Here is a 19,316-nt window from a genome sequence, read left to right as displayed (position 1 = left end):
GGCCAACATACCAGCAACAGTGTGTGCCAACCTTGTGAAGACTTACAGAAAACGTTTGACCTCTGTCATTGCCAACAAAGGATATATAACAAAGTATTGAGATGAACTTTTGATATTGACCAAATACTTATTTTCCACCATAATTTGCAAATAAATTCTTTCCAAATCAGACAGTGTGATTGTCTGGATTTGTTTTCTCATTTTGTCTCTCATAGTTGAGGTCTACCTATGATGACAATTACAGGCCTCTCTCATCTTTTTAAGTGGGAGAACTTGCACAATTGGTGGCTGACTAAATACTTTTTTGCCCCACTGTATATACTTTTGCATAAGCAAATCCCCATAAAAGATGACTCTCAATTTAGTTCATCTGGTAAAAAATGAGGGATATTCATTCATAAGATTATTGTCAAAAATCAAATGTTCCAATGAAAAAGTGAATAAAAAAACAGATTTAACAAATGAAATTCTGTACTAAAGATTTATTCTCTATAAATATTTTCTTACAGCAAAATAGATTACTAAAAATTTAAAACTAAATTATTTATAGATTTTGAGAGTATTTTATAAAAAATGACAATACTTTGCTTGTTTCTCTTCAGTTTCTTTAGGTTGCAGAACAGTGGGTCTCATGCCCATGGGAAAAAATACAAACATCAAACATGCATGCTTGTAAATCTACAATATGTCCTAGATTTTTTTTCTACTTACTAGTAGCTAACCCTTCACTATAGTTGTAATTTATTATTTTTGAGCAACCAGACTTAATGCATAATTCACTTTTAGCTTCTCTTCAGCTAATGTGGGTGGTGATATTTCTTTGGTTAGAAATAGTCAGTTAAGAGTTGCTTATTGTGATTAATTTATTTTTCAACATGGTTTGAGGCAATTACTGAATATATTGATCTCTAAACTTAATCTACATGCATTATTTTTTCTTTTTTTTCTTTTTTTTTTCTTTTTTGCAAATAGCGAGCTCAAGCTGTCCTGCAAGCAGTAACTGCTGTACAGACAACAAATACTCCCATAAGTGGAACTACTGTTAGTGAGAGTGCAGTAACTCCAGCTCAGAGTCCAGTCCTTAGAATAATTATTGACAACATGTATTACCCAGTAACCCTTGATGTTCTTCACCAAGTAAGTTGCCTTTATGAGTAATTTTCATTCTCTTTTTAGCATGCTTCAATGGCCAGAAAATGACAGTGCTAATATGATGATGATGAAGATGATGATTCCCAGTTTAGTGCAAGCAAGCAAGATCAGGGCTTTTCCTCCTACGTGAGACCGATGGTTGCAGTGGAAGTGCAACAAATAATCTGTAATGTGACATGAAGAAAGAGTCAAAGAATAGCGGCAGACCCAGTAGAAATGAAGGGATGATATTTCACCCCATTTTGCGCCCAGTACATGGCCATTCAGAGAGCTCAGTTCAATCCTTCTGCTACTTCAATACAATTTTGTTTCCACTAACAGTTTGAACTTTAGCAAATACGTTGATGTTGGCCTTTTAATAAAGCATGGTATGCTTTATGTATACGTTTATTGAATATATGAATATTCATTTACTTTTTTCCCCTCCAACAGATATTCTCTAAATTTGGTGCAGTCTTGAAAATAATCACTTTCACAAAAAACAACCAGTTTCAAGCATTGTTACAATATGGTGATCCTGTAAATGCCCAGCAAGCAAAACTTGTAAGTATAATTTCAAATACTTCTTTTTAGCCTATATAAATAAGTATAGTATATATGTTACTATTGACAGTACTTTTGCAAAATTTTGTTTTGTTGGGTACAATGGACACAACTTTAAATTATAAATAAGTCATCCTATATAGACTTTATCTTAAATGCACATTTTGGTGACTTCTTAATTATTATATTGGATCAAAACAGATAGTATACTGTTTTCAAAGCAGTTTTTATGTCTCTTATATCAAGGTAAGCCACTAGTTTGCTTTGTTGAAGAATAGTTGATGAAATGTTATGAGCAATTTGTCATAGTCCTTAGTTTGAATATATCTATTACAGTGTGCTGTGTGGATTCTTTAAGGTACTTTATGTGAGCGCCACCCTTGAAAATTGAAAGTTACAGTTAATCCAGAATACAGTAAAAGGAATAATAATGAGCATATCCTATCTTTTCCATGTAGCACCACTGATTTGCACTGTTCTGGCTTTTGGATGTGTAATTCAAATTGAAATTTGTCATTTTGTGGCACACCCACATTTACAATTCTCACCTACCTGTTCCCCCCATCTATGCCCTTTTGGATACCCTGCACTCTGCCACCCCATCACCCCCCCCCCCCATTGACCTTTGCCAGAGATAGACAGCTGCCTATCTCTCTCCCCATCTCTGCTTTTTGGAGGCCTTGCAAAAGGTCAGGTGCTTCAGTCGAGCACCCCTCAGTAGTGAGAGAAAGAAGATCAGCTGGAGGTGATGAGGGTGATAGGCAGGATGGGAATGTTGAAAGAGTGGTGGTTAAAGTAGAGATGAGTGCAGCACAGCAGGAGAAATATGAGATCCTCACCTAAAGGATAAGTCCTTGCCTAATGACCACACCCAGAACTTCCATTGCTAAGAGGTGCAGTCACAGGATATTTTTGGTTGATGACTCCTTCGCTTAGCAATGGAAATCTTGGTCCCAATCAGGATTATTAAATGAAGACTCTCCCTAGTGTTAGGAAATAATCTAATAGGCCATATTTAAGATGACTGGAGAAAAGACACTGCTTTGAATTTTTCATGCTTATACTGTATATTACTTCTCCAAAAGTTAAATAATGAAAATTAAAAGTCTTAATACAGATTTCAAGAGAGGATTTTATCATTCCAATTTACATAGTTATGTAGTATCTGCAGCATAGCAGTGATTCTTGAATAACACTTTCTCGTTTTTAAATTATTTCATAACATAATGAATAACATAGTATGTTACATAACATGTACATACTATGTACATAACATAGTCAAAATTAAATGATTGGGATGACTACTTGTACTGGATGATCTTTTAACTGGTTAAAATTTCACAGGAAAATAACTTTTGAATAATATACATGTAAGATCTAGTTCTAGCAAAAATTCAGATGCAACCAACCTAATGCTAGCCTAGTTTGTTACATAATAAGGAACAGATGGAAATTGTTTTTCCTTCCAAAAAAGAGAAGCTTCAAGCTTTTGGCATACTTTGGATGGGAGAAAGAAAGCAAAATAATTTGGATTTTGATACCACTTGAAATAATGTTTACATTTTACTGTAGCCATTACTATAAACAATAGCTTCATTTATTTTTTGCAATTAATTTTTCAGAGATAATTCATATTTACTGCCTATTTGTGCCACTTTCATTTCTAGGATTTGCTGGTCCAATTCTGAGAATATATTTTATATTACATGTGGATTTACCATCAATCAGTAGACTGTTACCTTTAGTACAATATTGCAGTAATATATATGATTCTTGTAAACCTCCAAGAGATATTGCAGATTGTGGAGGATGCAAATTTAATAAATAGTATTTCCACCAAACCTGAAAAATAAAGAGTAACGCCTGTATTCACAGAATGTTGGTTAATTCATTGATTGCAGTATTTTAAAACTTTGAACAGTGTGTACTTTTTAACTGAATTAATGAAGAGAGGTAGGTATAGAAAGAAAAAACGTAGATGTAATGTCAAAAAATTAAAAATAAGATTGCCTCCAGAGTATAAAATAAGCCTCCCAGAGTCACCATGAGTAAGTTGGGTGGTCATATACATTTTCTTAATAAATAAGTAAAATAAAAATGAAATATCCAACAGTTGACAGGGGTCAAGTATAATACAGGTGAGAAATCATCAAATGTGTTCACTGGTTTCTTACTTATAAAGATTAATAGCAAAAATTATTTTGTACATAGTCTATATAAGGAATCAGAATGTGAACTTCAGAGGTGTTTAAAATTTAATAAGGAAAATTTAAAAGAGCATTTTCTGAAAAGCCTGATGAAAATAACTTTGTTGCCAACTTCCTGCTATAAAGCACTGGTTATCTTTAGCATGTTACTCAGGTGGCAAAAGTGAATATTGGCACCTATTATTCTATTTTTGTCTCACAATGACTCCTTCCCTCCATTATTATATTAGTTTATGAGAGTGTGTGTGTGTTTATATCATAAATTACTCTTTAAAAAATACATTGCAAAGAAGGATTTATCATTAGTTTGTATGAGCCACCAAAACAAATAGATTAGTTTCATTTTCTAAAATTAGATCAGAGTATAATAAAATCATCTCAGGTTAAACTTTGTGTATCTGTAGGGAACAAAAACGTGGATATCAGGAATAGATTTGCCTTTTTTCACTTCAATTTTCCTCCAGACGTAACTTTCTGTGAGGTTTGAGTGAGGTGGATAATGGTTGTTTTTGACTTTCATATCTGTAGCAGTGAGGCTGGAAAAGCCTCTCTGCATGAGGAGGGATAAAGGACAAAAATTCCTGTCAGAAGACTCCTGGTCCCTATGAGTTTTAATCCAGAATTGTTGGAAACACTTTCTTAATTTCTTGTGAGTAAACATGCATGCATGTTTTAACCTTGGAAATAAATTTTATTCATTGTCTTTAAGAGTGTTTTTACCATTATACTCGTCTGTGTTAAATGGTATTTTATTGTCTTCAAATAGACAGATTATTTTAATGTGTTTTATAATTTGTTGAAGAATAGATTTTAAGGTTTTTAGTGTATCTGTTGTATAGCTGTGTATATATGAAAGCCACTTGTGACCTTCCTGAGGCAACAGGACCAATTTGGATGGTCCAATTCTGGTGTCTAATGGAATTTAATTGTTTCCAGTACTTAGGAAACGAATTGTACCTCATCTCTGGCAGATGGTTCAGTTTAATGCTTGGTAAACCATTGTCAATGGGGGGCAAGCTGGACACTGAATTAAATCTCCCCAAGTTGTCTCTTCCTAGGGGTCAATCTCTAGAATACATATACTATATCAACATGATAATGTGTTATTCCTATCAATATCAGCTCCAACCCTTTGATATTACTAAAATTGAAATGTGCTCAAGGGATCTCAAGGGAACAAATTCAACCTTTGAAAAATAACTTCTTGTGACCCTACAAATAGTGATGATTGTAAGATTTTTCCTTCCTCACGCTTCTCAAATGTCTCTTAACTTTCTCTCATATTCAGCATTGTTTTGGCTGTAACACAATCAAGGAAGTATTTTGTATAGACCCACACACATGCATACATATGAACACATACACACACTTAAATAGAAAACCAATACATATCTGGAGAGCAAACTCAGCATCATCAGGCCAAGGTTGTAAGCCTGGAATAGTGCTGTTTTTCATTTTAACAAAATAATCTTTGGTATCCATGGTCAATAAATACAATTGAACATCATTTTTAAATCCCATTCCTCTTCCCCAAACCATATAACTGAGCCTTGGTGGTGCAGTGGTCAGAATGCAGTATTGCAGGCTAACTCTGCCCACAGGCTGGAGTTCGATCCTGATGGGGCTTGAGGTTGAGTCAACCTTCCATCCTTCCGAGGTTGGTAAAATGTGGACCCAGATTATTGGGGCCAATATGCTGACTGTGTAAACTGCTTAGAGAGGATTGTAAAGCACTATGAGGTGGCATATAAGTCTAAATGCTATTCCTACATTAATAAATTTAGGAATATGAAACCAAATAATATAATAATAGGCAATCCCATAGCAAATTGGGATTAGCAAATTGTAATTATTCCAATTCTCATTTTATCCTTGCAGCATAACAAAGATGAAAACTTTTTCTTTAACATTCTTAACGTTGTTTGGAAAAATGGTTTGAGACAATCTTATTTTAAAATCATAAAAAACATATATAATATTTAAAACCTTTAACCTAACTGCTTTGCTAATATGGAGTATTCCAAAGTTAATGTAAATAACTTATATTACTCTTTGTAATACTCTAAATGTCTGTTGAAAAAGATTTGGAGCAAAGGCAATATCAGAAGTTTTTATTGATATATTCTGTATTGTGCACCTCCACATAATCCAAATTTCTCTTGCAGTTTAAGTGGTGTAAAAATTAAATTGCCAGTAAGGAGATCTAAAATCTTTTCCCCTTGTGGCTCCTCTTTGAGCTTGGATTGCTGGACCTCCCTCTCTCCAGGTCCCATTACTATATATGGATCTGAGACAGTAAGATGTATTTTCTTATATCAATGACAATACAGATAGACCCTGTTAACTATCATTTGTTCAGTGACCATTTGAAGTTATAAGGATGCTGAATGAGTAGTACTTTTGACCAGTCCTCAAAGCTCTATCTATCTCAGCACCCCACAGTTATCTGATCATGATCTGGGCACTTGGCAACTAGCTCACAATTAAGACAGTCGCTGCATCTCATGCTCTTACAATCAGTCATAACCTTCTTCACTTGATGTCAGTTTACAACCTGCATTATTTAGTGATGGAAATTTTGATCCCAGTTACTATTATTAACCAAGGACTACTTGATTTGCAATATTATATACTTTGCTTTTCTGTAATCCTATAACCCCCTTGGCATGGACCATGGCTCCCCTGTTACATGTTTTTCATCTGTGGCCCCTTCAAAATATCCTAGGGTCCCCAGAGGGTCATATGGGCAATGATTAAGAACCAGACTAGAATATTGATATCCCTGTTAGCCCATAAATATAAAAAGTGGGGGAGGGAAATGATTTACCTGTGATTTTCAAGCTGGAGCTATCTCAGAATGCGATAATATTATGGCTGGTTGCCTATTCAGCCAGATGTTTAGACTGGATGGATTTCTGGGCTGTATGTTGTACAGACCTGGTTTAATATATCTATGAAAACTTTCACAGTGGGTGCACACACACACACACTGTATGAATTTGGGGAGTGCAATGGAAAGTGTGGATGGGTGTGTGTTGAGGGACAAGGGGAAGAGATCCGCCTAGGAAACAATCAGACAAGAGAGGCAGGAGCCCCCAGTGGCTTAACGGTCAGAGGAAGAAATTTAGGAAGGACCCTTTTAAGAAGTTAAGAGTGGCAGTGGGAAATTTGTACTTTTAGACTTGCCACTTTCTGTTAGTGTAGCTTTATAATAAAGTAAAATTAGCTCATCTAGTTGCATTTTCTGTCTAATTTACCTGGGAGAGCTGACTGATTCTCACTCTTTCCCAGACTAATTTTGAATGGTTCATATTTATGACAGTTGCAGTGTCCCAGGGTCATGTGATCATCTTTTGCAACCTTCTGATAAGCAGTCAATAGGAAAGCCAAATTCACTTAACAACTGTGTTACTAACTTAAAAATTCCAGTGATTCACTTAATATCTGTGGAAGAAAGGTGGTAAAATGGGTAAAAACTCACTTAACAGCTGTCTCACTTATCAACAGAAATTTTGGGTTCAATTGTGGTCGTAAGTCGAGGACTACCAGTATGTCTGTAATAAAGTTGAATACCAGATCTTCATAATTTATTTTGGATCTCGAAAGATGTAATCCAGGATATTTTTTTAATTATTGCTGATTAAATGTTCTGACAGATGTATGCATTTTTAATTACTCTAGCTCTACCAAAGACTACCCAGGTATTTTATAAGGGTGCTTTATACTTTTTTCTATTCTAATGGTGGATTAGTTAATGGCTAAAATTTTAATAAAATTTTAGATCCTCTATAAGGTTGTCATGCTACTCTAACTAAGCATAATTCTTGTACATGGAAAAAATTACAAGTTTGTTTATAGAGTTTAATTGGATGAATTATAATGACTTTAAATCCCTTATAATAAAAATATCATTTTTGCTCAGTTGCATATCAGACCTGTTTTCGTATCTTGACCTTTAGTTCATTTGTTAGATAATTGCAATATAGTTTCTGTTGTAAGATACAATCAAATTCTAATAACATTATCAATTACTCCTAAGGGAAAAAAAAGTGTGGTTCATCTAAAATAATATTTAAATTCACCAGTATTAAAAGAAATGTATAAAACAGATGAAACAAGGCTTCAGATAGCTTTTTACTATTGTTTTTTGCAAAATTTTGAGGGTTGTCAGGGCTGCTGTCCCAGAAATAGGCAGATGGGAGAGACTAGTTGGGACGCTGGGCCTTAGGGATCAGTTGGGATTGCTGTTGTTGACCAGCCTCCTTACTGTTTTTCTGCCTGTGCTGGTTGATGCATTTTCTTGGTTGCCATCTGTGGGCTCCAGGCTTATGGCCATAGGGATTTCAACATATCCTCCCTGGGTACAGATTCAGAGGCACTTTTTGAATTCATACCCACCATGGCAGCTATGGCAACCAGCAACTTAATTTATAGCAAGCTTGACTCATTGGGATAAGATGCAGAGGTGTCACACACTAGACCTGGTTTTTGCTTGGGGTAGTGGTGATGCGATATGGAATTGTAGGACGTCACCATCAAGGACAGATGTACATCTTTCTTAATGAAGACCATAAAACCCCAACTTCAGCTGCTCTGTGATATTATCCATTTATTTATATCCATAAATGTCTAAATTTATTTTTTGGTTCTGATATATTACAATAACTGATACTTTCTCAACATTTTGGATAGTGTAGAATACCACCTTACGTTGTTTCTCTGGCATTTTTATTTCTACATACCATCTGAGCTTTCAAAACTTTAAATTATCTTCAAGCATCCTGAACTGATTATTCCTTTTATCTATAGTTTTCAATTCTAAGAAGCTGCTTAAATATTAAAATGTGTTGAATTTAATAATACCAAAGTCATTGTTCAACAAAAATATTCTTTTTGCACCAGATGCTAAACATTTCAAAATAAATTCTTCATTGCTTTTCTTTGTTTGTAGGAACTTCGCAGTCATTCCAAAATACCTTAATTTCTTATATCTAGAAATACTATGCATCAGTTGAAACTAGAATATTTATCTAATAAATGGAGGGTAGTTGAAGTCACCTATTATTACTATATTTTCTCTTATTTCAGTTGCTTTTCAAGATTGCAGAATATATTCTCACTATGTTATTTTGAGATTAGACATGATTAGAAAAAATAAAGATGAGAATAAAGTAATTAAAATATGTTTTGATCTTAGATTTAGGCAATCTTAATGGTTTGTTATTTTCCATGTCTACAACTGCCATTTTAGGAGTTATGGTTTCTTTTACATTCCTTATTTGTTAAGGATTGGGAATCTATTGCCAGTTGCTGTTTTATAAAAATAAATATCCAGTATACAAATGTTTTGTAGTTTTAATTTTCTTAAACTACAGTACAGTAACAACTATAGGATAATATGAATTTTAACTTTTGTATTGTCTTATTTTCTCCTTTTGGGGCAAATGATAAGATATCTGTCCATCTTCTATCTATTACAATAAAATTACATGCCCAGCCAGTCTCTTTTGGTGTTTATAAATTTGGTAATAACAGAAAAGAAAAGAATCTGTCATGAGCAGTAACAGCTCTTGTGATATTGACTCTTTTTTGTTTGGTTTCTGAAATTGCTCCAACTATTTGACTATTCTATCCTGATTTCTTAAACTTCTACAATAAGGCTGCAAAATGTTATGGTTATGTAGTTACAGTGGGGCAAAAAAGTATTTAGTCAGCCACCAATTGTGCAAGTTCTCCCACTTAAAAAGATGAGAGAGGCCTGTAATTGTCATCATAGGTAGACCTCAACTATGAGAGACAAAATGAGAAAACAAATCCAGACAATCACACTGTCTGATTTGGAAAGAATTTATTTGCAAATTATGGTGGAAAATAAGTATTTGGTCAATATCAAAAGTTCATCTCAATACTTTGTTATATATCCTTTGTTGGCAATGACAGAGGTCAAACGTTTTCTGTAAGTTTTCACAAGGTTGGCACACACTGTTGCTGGTATGTTGGCCCATTCCTCCATGCAGATCTCCTCTAGAGCAGTGATGTTTTGGGGCTGTCGCTGGGCAACACGGACTTTCAACTCCCTCCAAAGGTTTTCTATGAGGTTGACATCTGGAGACTGGTTAGGCCACTCCAGGACCTTGAAATGCTTCTTACGAAGCCACTCCTTCGTTGCCCGGGCGGTATGTTTGGGATCATTGTCATGCTGAAAGACCCAGCCACGTTTCATCTTCAATGCCCTTGCTGATGGAAGGAGGTTTGCACTCAAAATCTCACGATACATGGCCCCATTCATTCTTTCTTGTACACGGATCAGTCGTCCTGGTCCCTTTGCAGAGAAACAGCCCCAAAGCATGATGTTGCCACCTCCATGCTTCACAGTAGGTATGGTGTTCTTTGGATGCAACTCAGCATTCTCTCTCCTCCAAACACGACGAGTTGTGTTTCTACCAACAGTTCTACTTTGGTTTCATCTGACCATATGACATTCTCCCAATCCTCTTCTGCATCATCCAAATGCTCTCTAGCAAACTTCAGACGGGCCCGGACATGTACTGGCTTAAGCAGGGGGACACATCTGGCACTGCAGGATCTGAGTCCCTGGCGGCATAGTGTGTTACTGATGGTAGCCTTTGTTACGTTGGTCCCAGCTCTCTGCAGGTCATTCACTAGGTCCCCCCGTGTGGTTCTGGGATTTTTGCTCACCGTTCTTGTGATCATTTTGACCCCATGGGGTGAGATCTTGTGTGGAGCCCCAGATCGAGGGATATTATCCATCAGTGGTCTTGTATGTCTTCCATTTTCTAATTATTGCTCCCACAGTTGATTTCTTCACACCAAGCTGCTTGCCTATTGCAGATTCAGTCTTCCCAGCCTCGTGCAGGTCTACAATTTTGTTTCTGGTGTCTTTCGACAGCTCTTTGGTCTTCACCATAGTGGAGTTTGGAGTGTGACTGTTTGAGGTTGTGGACAGGTGTCTTTTATACTGATAACAAGTTCAAACAGGTGCCATTAATACAGGTAATGAGTGGAGGACAGAGGAGCCTCTTAAAGAAGAAGTCACAGGTCTGTGAGAGCCAGAAATCTTGCTTGTTTGTTTAGGTTTAGGTTTAGGTTTATTTGATTTGTATACCGCCCTACTCCCGAAGGACTCAGGGCGGTGAACAGCCAACAATAAAATACATAAATACAAAAAATTTAAAAACCAGATAAAATCAAATTAAATCATTTTGGCCCAGACAGATTAAAACACCCCAATAATTTAAAAAGATTAAAATTTACATATTTAAAAAGGGAAGAAATTAGGCCAAGCCCGCCTGATGGAATAAAAAGGTCTTCACAGCACGGCGGAAGGAGCGCAGATCCGGGATCCTCCGTATCTCCGGGGGGAGCTCATTCCAGATGGTATTCCAGATGGTGCCCCCACAGAGAAGGCTCTCCCCCTAGGGGCCGTCAGTCGACACTGTTTGGCTGACGGCACCCGGAGGAGTCCCTCCCTATGAGAGCGTACTGGCCGGTGGGAGGCTATTGGTGGTAGTAGGCGGTCCCGTAAATAACCAGGTCCTAAGCCCTTTAGCGCTTTAAAGGTTGTAACCAAAACCTTGAAGCGCACCCGGAAGACCACCGGGAGCCAGTGCAGCTCGCGCAGGAGAGGTGTTACATGGGAGCGCCATGTCGCTCCCATTACCACCCGCGCGGCCGCACTCTGCGCCAGTTGGAGTCTCCGGGTGCTCCTCAATGGGAGCCCCATGTAGAGAGCATTACAATAGTCCAGGCGGGAGAAGACGAGGGCATGAGTGACCATGCGTAACGAGTCCCGATCCAGAAAGGGACGCAACTGGCAAATCAGGCGAACCTGATAAAAAATCCTCCTGGTCACGGCCGTCAAGTGCTCTTCTAAAGACAGCCGTGAGTCCAGGAGGACGCCCAAGTTGCGAGCCCTCTCCGTGGGGGCCAATGATTTGCCCCCAATAGTCAGTGATGGCGTCAGCTGACTATATTGGGACGTCGGAAACCACAGCCACTCGGTCTTGGATGGGTTGAGCCTGAGCCTGTTCCTCCCCATCCAGATCCGTACGGCCTCCAGGCACCGGGACATCACTTCAAGGGCATCGTTGGGGTGATCCGGGGTGGAGATGTACAGTTGGGTGTCGTCAGCGTACTGATGGTACTCCACCCCGAAACCACGGATGATCTCGCCCAGCGGCTTCACATAAACGTTGAACAGGAGAGGCGAGAGGACCGACCCTTGCGGCACCCCACATATGAGGGGCCTCGGGGTCGACCTCTGTCCCCCTGTCAACACAGACTGCGACCGGTCAGAGAGAAAGGAGAAGAACCACCGCAACACAGTGCCTCCCACCCCTAACTCTTCCAACCGGTGCAGCATGATACCATGGTCGATGGTATCAAAAGCCGCTGAGAGATCTAACAGGACCAGGACAGAGGAGCACCCCCTGTCCCGAGCCCTCCAGAGATCATCAACCAACGCGACCAATGCCGTTTCCGTGCTGTACCCGGGCCTGAAGCACGACTGGAACGGATCCAGATACGTCGTTTCATCCAGGTGCTGGGGGAGCTGTTGCGCAACCACACTCTCAACAACCTTCGCCACAAAACGAAGGTTGGAGACCGGACGATAATTTACCAACATTGCCGGGTCCAGGGAAGGCTTCTTGAGGAGAGGCCTCACCACCGCCTCTTTCAAGGCGGCAGGAAAGACACCCTCACCCAACGAAGCATTTATAATCCCCTGGAACCAGCCTCGTGTCACCTCCCGAGAAGCCAGCACTAACCAGGAGGGACACGGGTCCAATAAACAAGTGGTCGCGTTCAGTCTACCCAGAATCCTGTCCACGTCCTCAGGGGTCACAGGATCAAACTCATCCCAGATAACATTCTCAAGACCTGCCCCAGTCCCTCCCCCTGAGACTACCCAGTTGGAGTCCAGATCTTCCCGAATCTGAGTGATTTTGTCATACAGATATTGAACAAAATCCTCGGCTCTTCCCTCCAAGGGGTCCTCCCGCGCTTCCTGGTGGAGCAGGGAGCGGGTCACCCTAAACAGGGCGGCCGGGCGATTATCTGATGACGCAATAAGAGCAGCAAAATAGCTACATTTCGCTGCTTTTATCGCCACTAGGTAATTCCTAATATGATATCTTACCAGTGTCCGGTCAGATTCAGAAAGACTGGCCCTCCAACTACTCTCTAGGCGTCTTTTCCGGCGCTTCAACTCCCTCAGCTCCTCAGTGAACCAAGGAGCTAAATGAGATCGGCGCCGGGTCAGAGGCCGCAAAGGCACGACCCAATCCAGAGCTCCAGCGGCCGCCCTATCCCAGGCGGCCACTAGGTCTCCAGTCGAGGCGTGTGCCAGAGCCTCAGGGAATGGCCCAAGCTCCATCTGGAACCTATCAGGTTCCATCAGGCGCCTGGGGCGGAACCATCTTACCAGCTCCGCCTCCCTGCGGCGGGGTGTAGCGGTTCGAAGGTCGAGACGAAGGAGAGAGTGATCAGACCATGACAAGGGCTCGGTGACTATATCCCCTATCTCGAGATCACTCAACCACTGTCCAGAGACAAAAACCAGATCCAGCGTGTTTCTCCCCGTGTGGGTAGGGCCATGAATTAACTGGGTCAGGTCCATGGCTGTCATGGAAGCCATGAACTCCCGAGCCACATCAGATGCCTCACCAACGGACGGTAAGTTGAAATCCCCCATGACCATAAGCCTAGGGGTCTCAACCGCCAACGTGGCGATGATGCTGAGTAGCTCGGGCAGGGCTGCTGCCACATGGCAGGGAGCCAGGTACGTGATCAGCAAACCCATCTGAACCCCGTGACCCCATTTCACAAGGAGGGATTCACAGCCGGCCGTCTGAGGAACAGTGGCCTCCCTCGGTCTCAGACCTTCGTTAATAATAACCGCTACCCCCCCCCCCGCCCCTACCCTGCAACCTCGGCTGATGGAATGCGCGGAAACCTGGTGGGCACATTTCAACGAGAGGGACCCCCCCCTTGGCCCAACCAGGTTTCCGTAATACCTGCCAGGTCCGCTCCCCCCTCCTGAACAAGATCACAAATGAGGGGGGGCTTTATTTACTACAGACCTGGCATTGCATAACATCAGACGGAGGCCAGGGCCCTGAGGATCTGCGCCACCTGGAGAACGAGTGGAGCTTTGTAGGTGACCAAATACTTATTTTCCACCGTAATTTGCAAATAAATTCTTTCCAAATCAGACAATGTGATTGTCTGTATTTGTTTTCTCATTTTGTCTCTCATAGTTGAGGTCTACCTATGATGTCAATTACAGGCCTCTCTCATCTTTTTAAGTGGGAGAACTTGCACAATTGGTGGCTGACTAAATACTTTTTTGCCCCACTGTTTATCAGTAGATCTGTATAAATATTTTATAATTTATTTTCAGATAGTTAACTTTCTTTAGCCTTGTTCTTAGCCAACTCCAAGTGGCTAGATTGCTAGAAATACTGAAGCACATATTTCTTTCTTTAGTAGGAATTAACTTTGCTTCTGCCTACTTATCCTAGAAACCAAGTTGGCTCCTTATGAAATCCTTCAATCCAACTTCTGCCAAACATTTAAAAATGACATTGAAATTTACCATATATTGTTTGATGTCTCTGGAAAATGAGAGTAAAATAATTATTGAGATAAGACCTTTCTACTAAATTGGGAGGGAAGAGTATTAAAGGAGGATATGGGAAAATTATATGAGGACAAACGCTAGTAATACCATATAATGTAAATTGGGAAAAGAATAGCTGAAAACAGTCTGGTAAAGCTGCAATTGTATCAGTTTGAACTTCATATCAAGAGAAAATGTCACTTGCCAGTTTGGAAACAAAGAAAGCAAGATCTAGTTGATATAACATTTTTAAATATTTTGAGATTAATTTCAGTGGAGATTTAATTTTCTTTTATAAATTTTGCTGTATCATCTTATTCCATATTTCTGGTTTTCCAGGCATTAGATGGTCAGAATATTTATAATGCTTGCTGTACCTTACGGATTGATTTTTCCAAATTGGTCAACTTGAATGTAAAGTATAATAATGATAAAAGTAGAGATTACACTCGTCCTGACCTTCCATCTGGTGATGGTCAACCAGCTTTGGATCCAGCTATTGCTGCAGCATTTGCAAAGGAGACTTCACTTCTAGGTATGACTTTGTTTATTCCTCTTTCTTAGTTGTTTGTAAAATAAATGTCATTTGTGGTTTATGTTCACACACATACACACAAACACATGAATGAGCTTATTGAATTAATTGGTTCCTAAGAATAACATTATTTGATTACTGTTCTCACCGCTTTTTCTTTTCTTTCTTAAGCAATTACTTAATTTATATCATTTCAAGTCTTTTCAATCTGAGTACCTGCTTCTGATATTCAGGTAATAAGTTTCCCATTTTGGAAGGTACTTTTATTAACATTGCATTAATTTAATACATCATCCAGAATCTGTTGAAATGAATGTTAATACATATCCTATTCTACATGGTCCCTTGAACTTTCATTGGCCAATTTATTATCTATGTATGATAAAAAAAAGAATCGGCCATGAAAATTGGCCAGTTTTATTATCTATGTATGATTTAAAAATATAGGATAAAAATAAGCACTCAACTTTTGAATTAAATTATCTAATTCACTCAAAATCAAAACAAGAGTAATACTAAAGATGCCTTTTCTTAGAAAAGAAAGTATTCTAGATTTCTTTCTTCCCTAATTCTTGATAGATTAATGAAACGGGCTGAAAATGAAATTTGGAAAGCATTAATATTCTGCAGTGTTTCCGTTTTTAAAAAATGCACATATTAGGATTATAAAGTCTAAGCCAGCAATATCTCATGGTCAATCATGATATAGTTCCTAAATCATGAGACATAGGTTCAGGAATCATAAATTCCTAAATCATAGGAATGCTCCATTCTGCATTTGTCATGTTCCACCCCAAAAATGATAGATCATGCTTTAGAAAATACAGTATTCAGACAAATTGGATGCATCTAGAGAAGGGCAGCAAGCATGTGTGAACAGGGAATCAGAAACTACATTTTGTAAGAAACGATGAAGGGAACTGAAAATGTTCAGCTTTAAGAAAAGAATACTAAGGTGGAATATAATAGCACTCATTAAGAATTTGAAGGGATGTCACATAGAAGACAACTACCGCCTGTTGTCTGTCATCCCACAGTACAGTACATAGCAAAGCAGAACCTAATTGCATGTTAAGAAAAATTTCCTGAGAGTAAGAGTAATTTGACAAAGAGTCAGTTATTTAGAGAGATAATGGGCTGTCTTTTTGTGGTTGTGTTCAAGTGGTAGCATAGCCATATATTCAAAACTTATTTTATTCATTTTAATTCCTGCACTAAATGAAAGGTTTAATTCAATAGTCTAAATTGTCATTTTCAATTCAGAATCTCTGATCTATATAATAAAATCATACTCTCGCAGTGATATAATCCAGAAATGATACAGATGAAGCTGTATTGTTGATGTAGGGCATATAAACTGAGATAGTACAAATGCTGAATGAGGAACTGCATATATCAATAAATAATATTAGCAATTTTATGGTAACTTGTATCAAAAGATTTTATATTAGGGATCAAAATGGTCTTACAGACTTGCAACTATTTTAGAGCATGTAAGTGAAGATAAAAGTTCAAGTTCACTCTGACTCTTTATCAAATTAGCAAGCTAATTTTAGGCTCTCCAGCTAAATATTGGCGTAACAAATCTAATAGAATAGATTGTTTTCAGTTGATGTGATACAGGGCAAATTCATTGGTCACAAAAATAAAGAAAAAAATCTTAGTGCTGTCTTTCCCTTTCCCTTTCCCTTTCCCTTTTCCTTTCTGTCCTTTGAAACTGCTGTTCCTGGCATTGATGACATAACCATTTGAAAAAACAGCTTTCATTCTAAAGATGTATATATCATTTACTGATATGAACCGGGCCTTATATAATTGAACAGATTATTCCAGCAGAAATCGTTTTCAGTCAAACAGTCTGAAGAAATGTGAAAGATTTATGTAGGACACCTAAGCACCTTTAAGTATAAGCTTCTTATCTAGCTTATAATTAAAACTATTAAATAAAAAGAATAAAAAATAACACTAGATAGTTATATCAACTATTAAACATGCTGAAATGGCTGGTGTGATTTTCTCCTACAATTTTAACATAATTTCTCAGGTAAGTTTCTGTGGAGATGGGACTCCAGATGTAAGATGTCACAATGAGAAAGCTTTCTGTCTGATCATCAACCACAGAGCATTGTACTAAAAAGTGATAACATTTGTACAGAACTGTGTGTCATTTGACAAAACCTTCAGGTAGCTAAGCAAATCCTTTAGGTACCATGTTATGAATAACAGCGCCTCAAAATGAATTAGCAATCAGACAGTTCTAGTCTTGCATTGTTGACTAGACTGCTTTTTGTATTATTGTTTTCCAAAAAGATTTTAAAATTTTGTGTTCCTGCAAGAGATGAGAGCTATTACTTGTTTCCCTCTTCCTTTTACTTCTCTGTCAGTTGTATATATGGTTGGGATAGGAGAATCTCATTGCTTACAATCATTCAAATTTGGTCAGTATCTTCACTGGAGCAATAAATTGTATTGTCAAAAGGCAATTAAATATACTTTTTGCTTTGTGCTGATAAATATTGCTTCAAGGGAAAACACAGTAAACTGTGAGTATGGCTATAGGTTATTCTGCATGAAATCTAATTATATTTATTGCATTTATTGTCGAAACCTGTTTACTATAAAAGCAAAAATGGTCTTTTGATGAGTATGTTAGTATACATGAGCCCTGTACATTGATCTTTCCAACCACCTGAGATTTAGCATTAATGATACTGAAGTAAATAAAGAAATGGTTAGGGGCTGTGTTATCCATATCTGCTGGTTTCTAATATAAAGTTTGGGGCCAAAACAAGAGCATCACTGTCCTTGCAGAACTTAATTTTTTGAGATTTATAATGCATGTAAGGTATATGTAGCTCATACAATTTCTGATTTTCAGTTTAAAACTGTAAATGTTACTCCATGGTCTTTGTTCATATATATTTCTATGGTCTGTTCTTTCATTTATTGTAAATTGGATACAATTTCAATCTGCTTTTTTATGTTTTTGTAAAGGAAAAAATCTCTTCAACAAATAGAAAAGCTTGCTTTCTGGTTTTGTTAGGAAGAGTTCTAGATTCTTTTATTGACACACATTTTGTATTTTATGGAAGAAAATCACATGGAGGAAAACTGTGACACTGTATTAGTTCTCTGCTTGAACTTAAGAACAATAGCATTTTGATAGTGCCATAATTTAGTCTTGAGGGGGAAGAGTGTTTAAGAGTTTGCCCATTCAGAACTAAAAGTAAATTTAAATCTTTGCAAGGTGCATTTGGATACTTTTATCACTAGAAATCCCATTTATATTTTACATGAATACGTTTCTTCTCGTCAAACTGCTGTGAGAGTCCATATAGTGCAGGTAATGTTTAGTCGAGAGAAAGAATACTATTGAAGCTGCCTGAGTAAGTGATTTGGAAATTATACAAGTAGGACAAGAATATCTTTTCCATTAGGACTATAGAATTAGAGGATAAATAAGCATTTGATCTATTAGTGTAGACAAATAAATTATGCCATTTTTCTGATGAGTTGAGATTCTTCTGTGTAATTAGGCAAAAGAAATTCACATGCTTAGTAATAAAAAATTAGAGAGATAGTAAAAGTCATTTAACAATTGACATTTATTTCCACGGGAGGATAGAACTGTACCATTAGGGGTTGAATTACAAAAGTAACTAAAGATTACAGTCTTGAACAAGTAACAAAAAACTCATTAATTATCACTTAACCAGCTATTTTAATAATGCCTCCTTCCCAATGCATTCAACATAGACTGTATGCAATTGTTGCCACAATTTTTCATGACACTTTATGACCTATTAGGTTTTTAATTTGTTAATCTGTTTTCTTCAGTGACTTTTATTATCTAAGTCTCTGCGGAAATCTGCCCCGAGATCCTATTTAGAAATAGAAGGGCATTCTGATAAAGCTTAACCCTTCCATCTAATTTTGGAGATGGGATTGTTTTATGTTAATCTGGTAAATTGCTATGTGGACTTGAGCTGGAAAAGTTCTGTTGCAGGGCCAGAGCTTTTGTTGATGTTGGTTTAGGTTTAGGTGAGGATAGATAACAAAAACCACCCCCAGAAACAGCGATAACTTGAGGTCAGCATGTTCTCACTTCATAAATACTGTCTATATGTAATTGACCCAATACAATGTGCAGAAAGCAGAGAGCCTGCCCATAAATTGGGGCAGGGACAGAAACTTATTTCATCACTTAATATGGTTTGAACTACAGGCAGTCCTCGAC

At 38.0% G+C, this 19,316-nt stretch overlaps 1 protein-coding gene across 7 annotated transcripts in view; it reads left to right on the top strand.

The window, feature by feature from the left end:
- Positions 1-19,316, top strand: part of PTBP2 (polypyrimidine tract binding protein 2) — a 94,870-nt gene that overhangs the window by 62,599 nt on the left and 12,955 nt on the right. For all 7 annotated transcript variants that reach the window (XM_034437271.2, XM_034437270.2, XM_034437269.3 and 4 more), the window contains 3 exons: positions 973-1,137; positions 1,585-1,695; positions 14,884-15,079. In XM_034437271.2, the coding sequence (XP_034293162.2) occupies positions 973-1,137; positions 1,585-1,695; positions 14,884-15,079 (472 nt within the window). The remainder of the gene's footprint in view (positions 1-972; positions 1,138-1,584; positions 1,696-14,883; positions 15,080-19,316) is intronic.

Source organism: Pantherophis guttatus, chromosome 3, assembly GCF_059756535.1.
Source record: "Pantherophis guttatus breed Tessera chromosome 3, ASM5975653v1, whole genome shotgun sequence".
NCBI classification, from domain to species: domain Eukaryota; kingdom Metazoa; phylum Chordata; class Lepidosauria; order Squamata; family Colubridae; genus Pantherophis; species Pantherophis guttatus.
The sequence above is the reverse complement of the archived record's forward strand: the minus strand, read 5'-3'. Positions and strand labels throughout refer to the sequence as shown.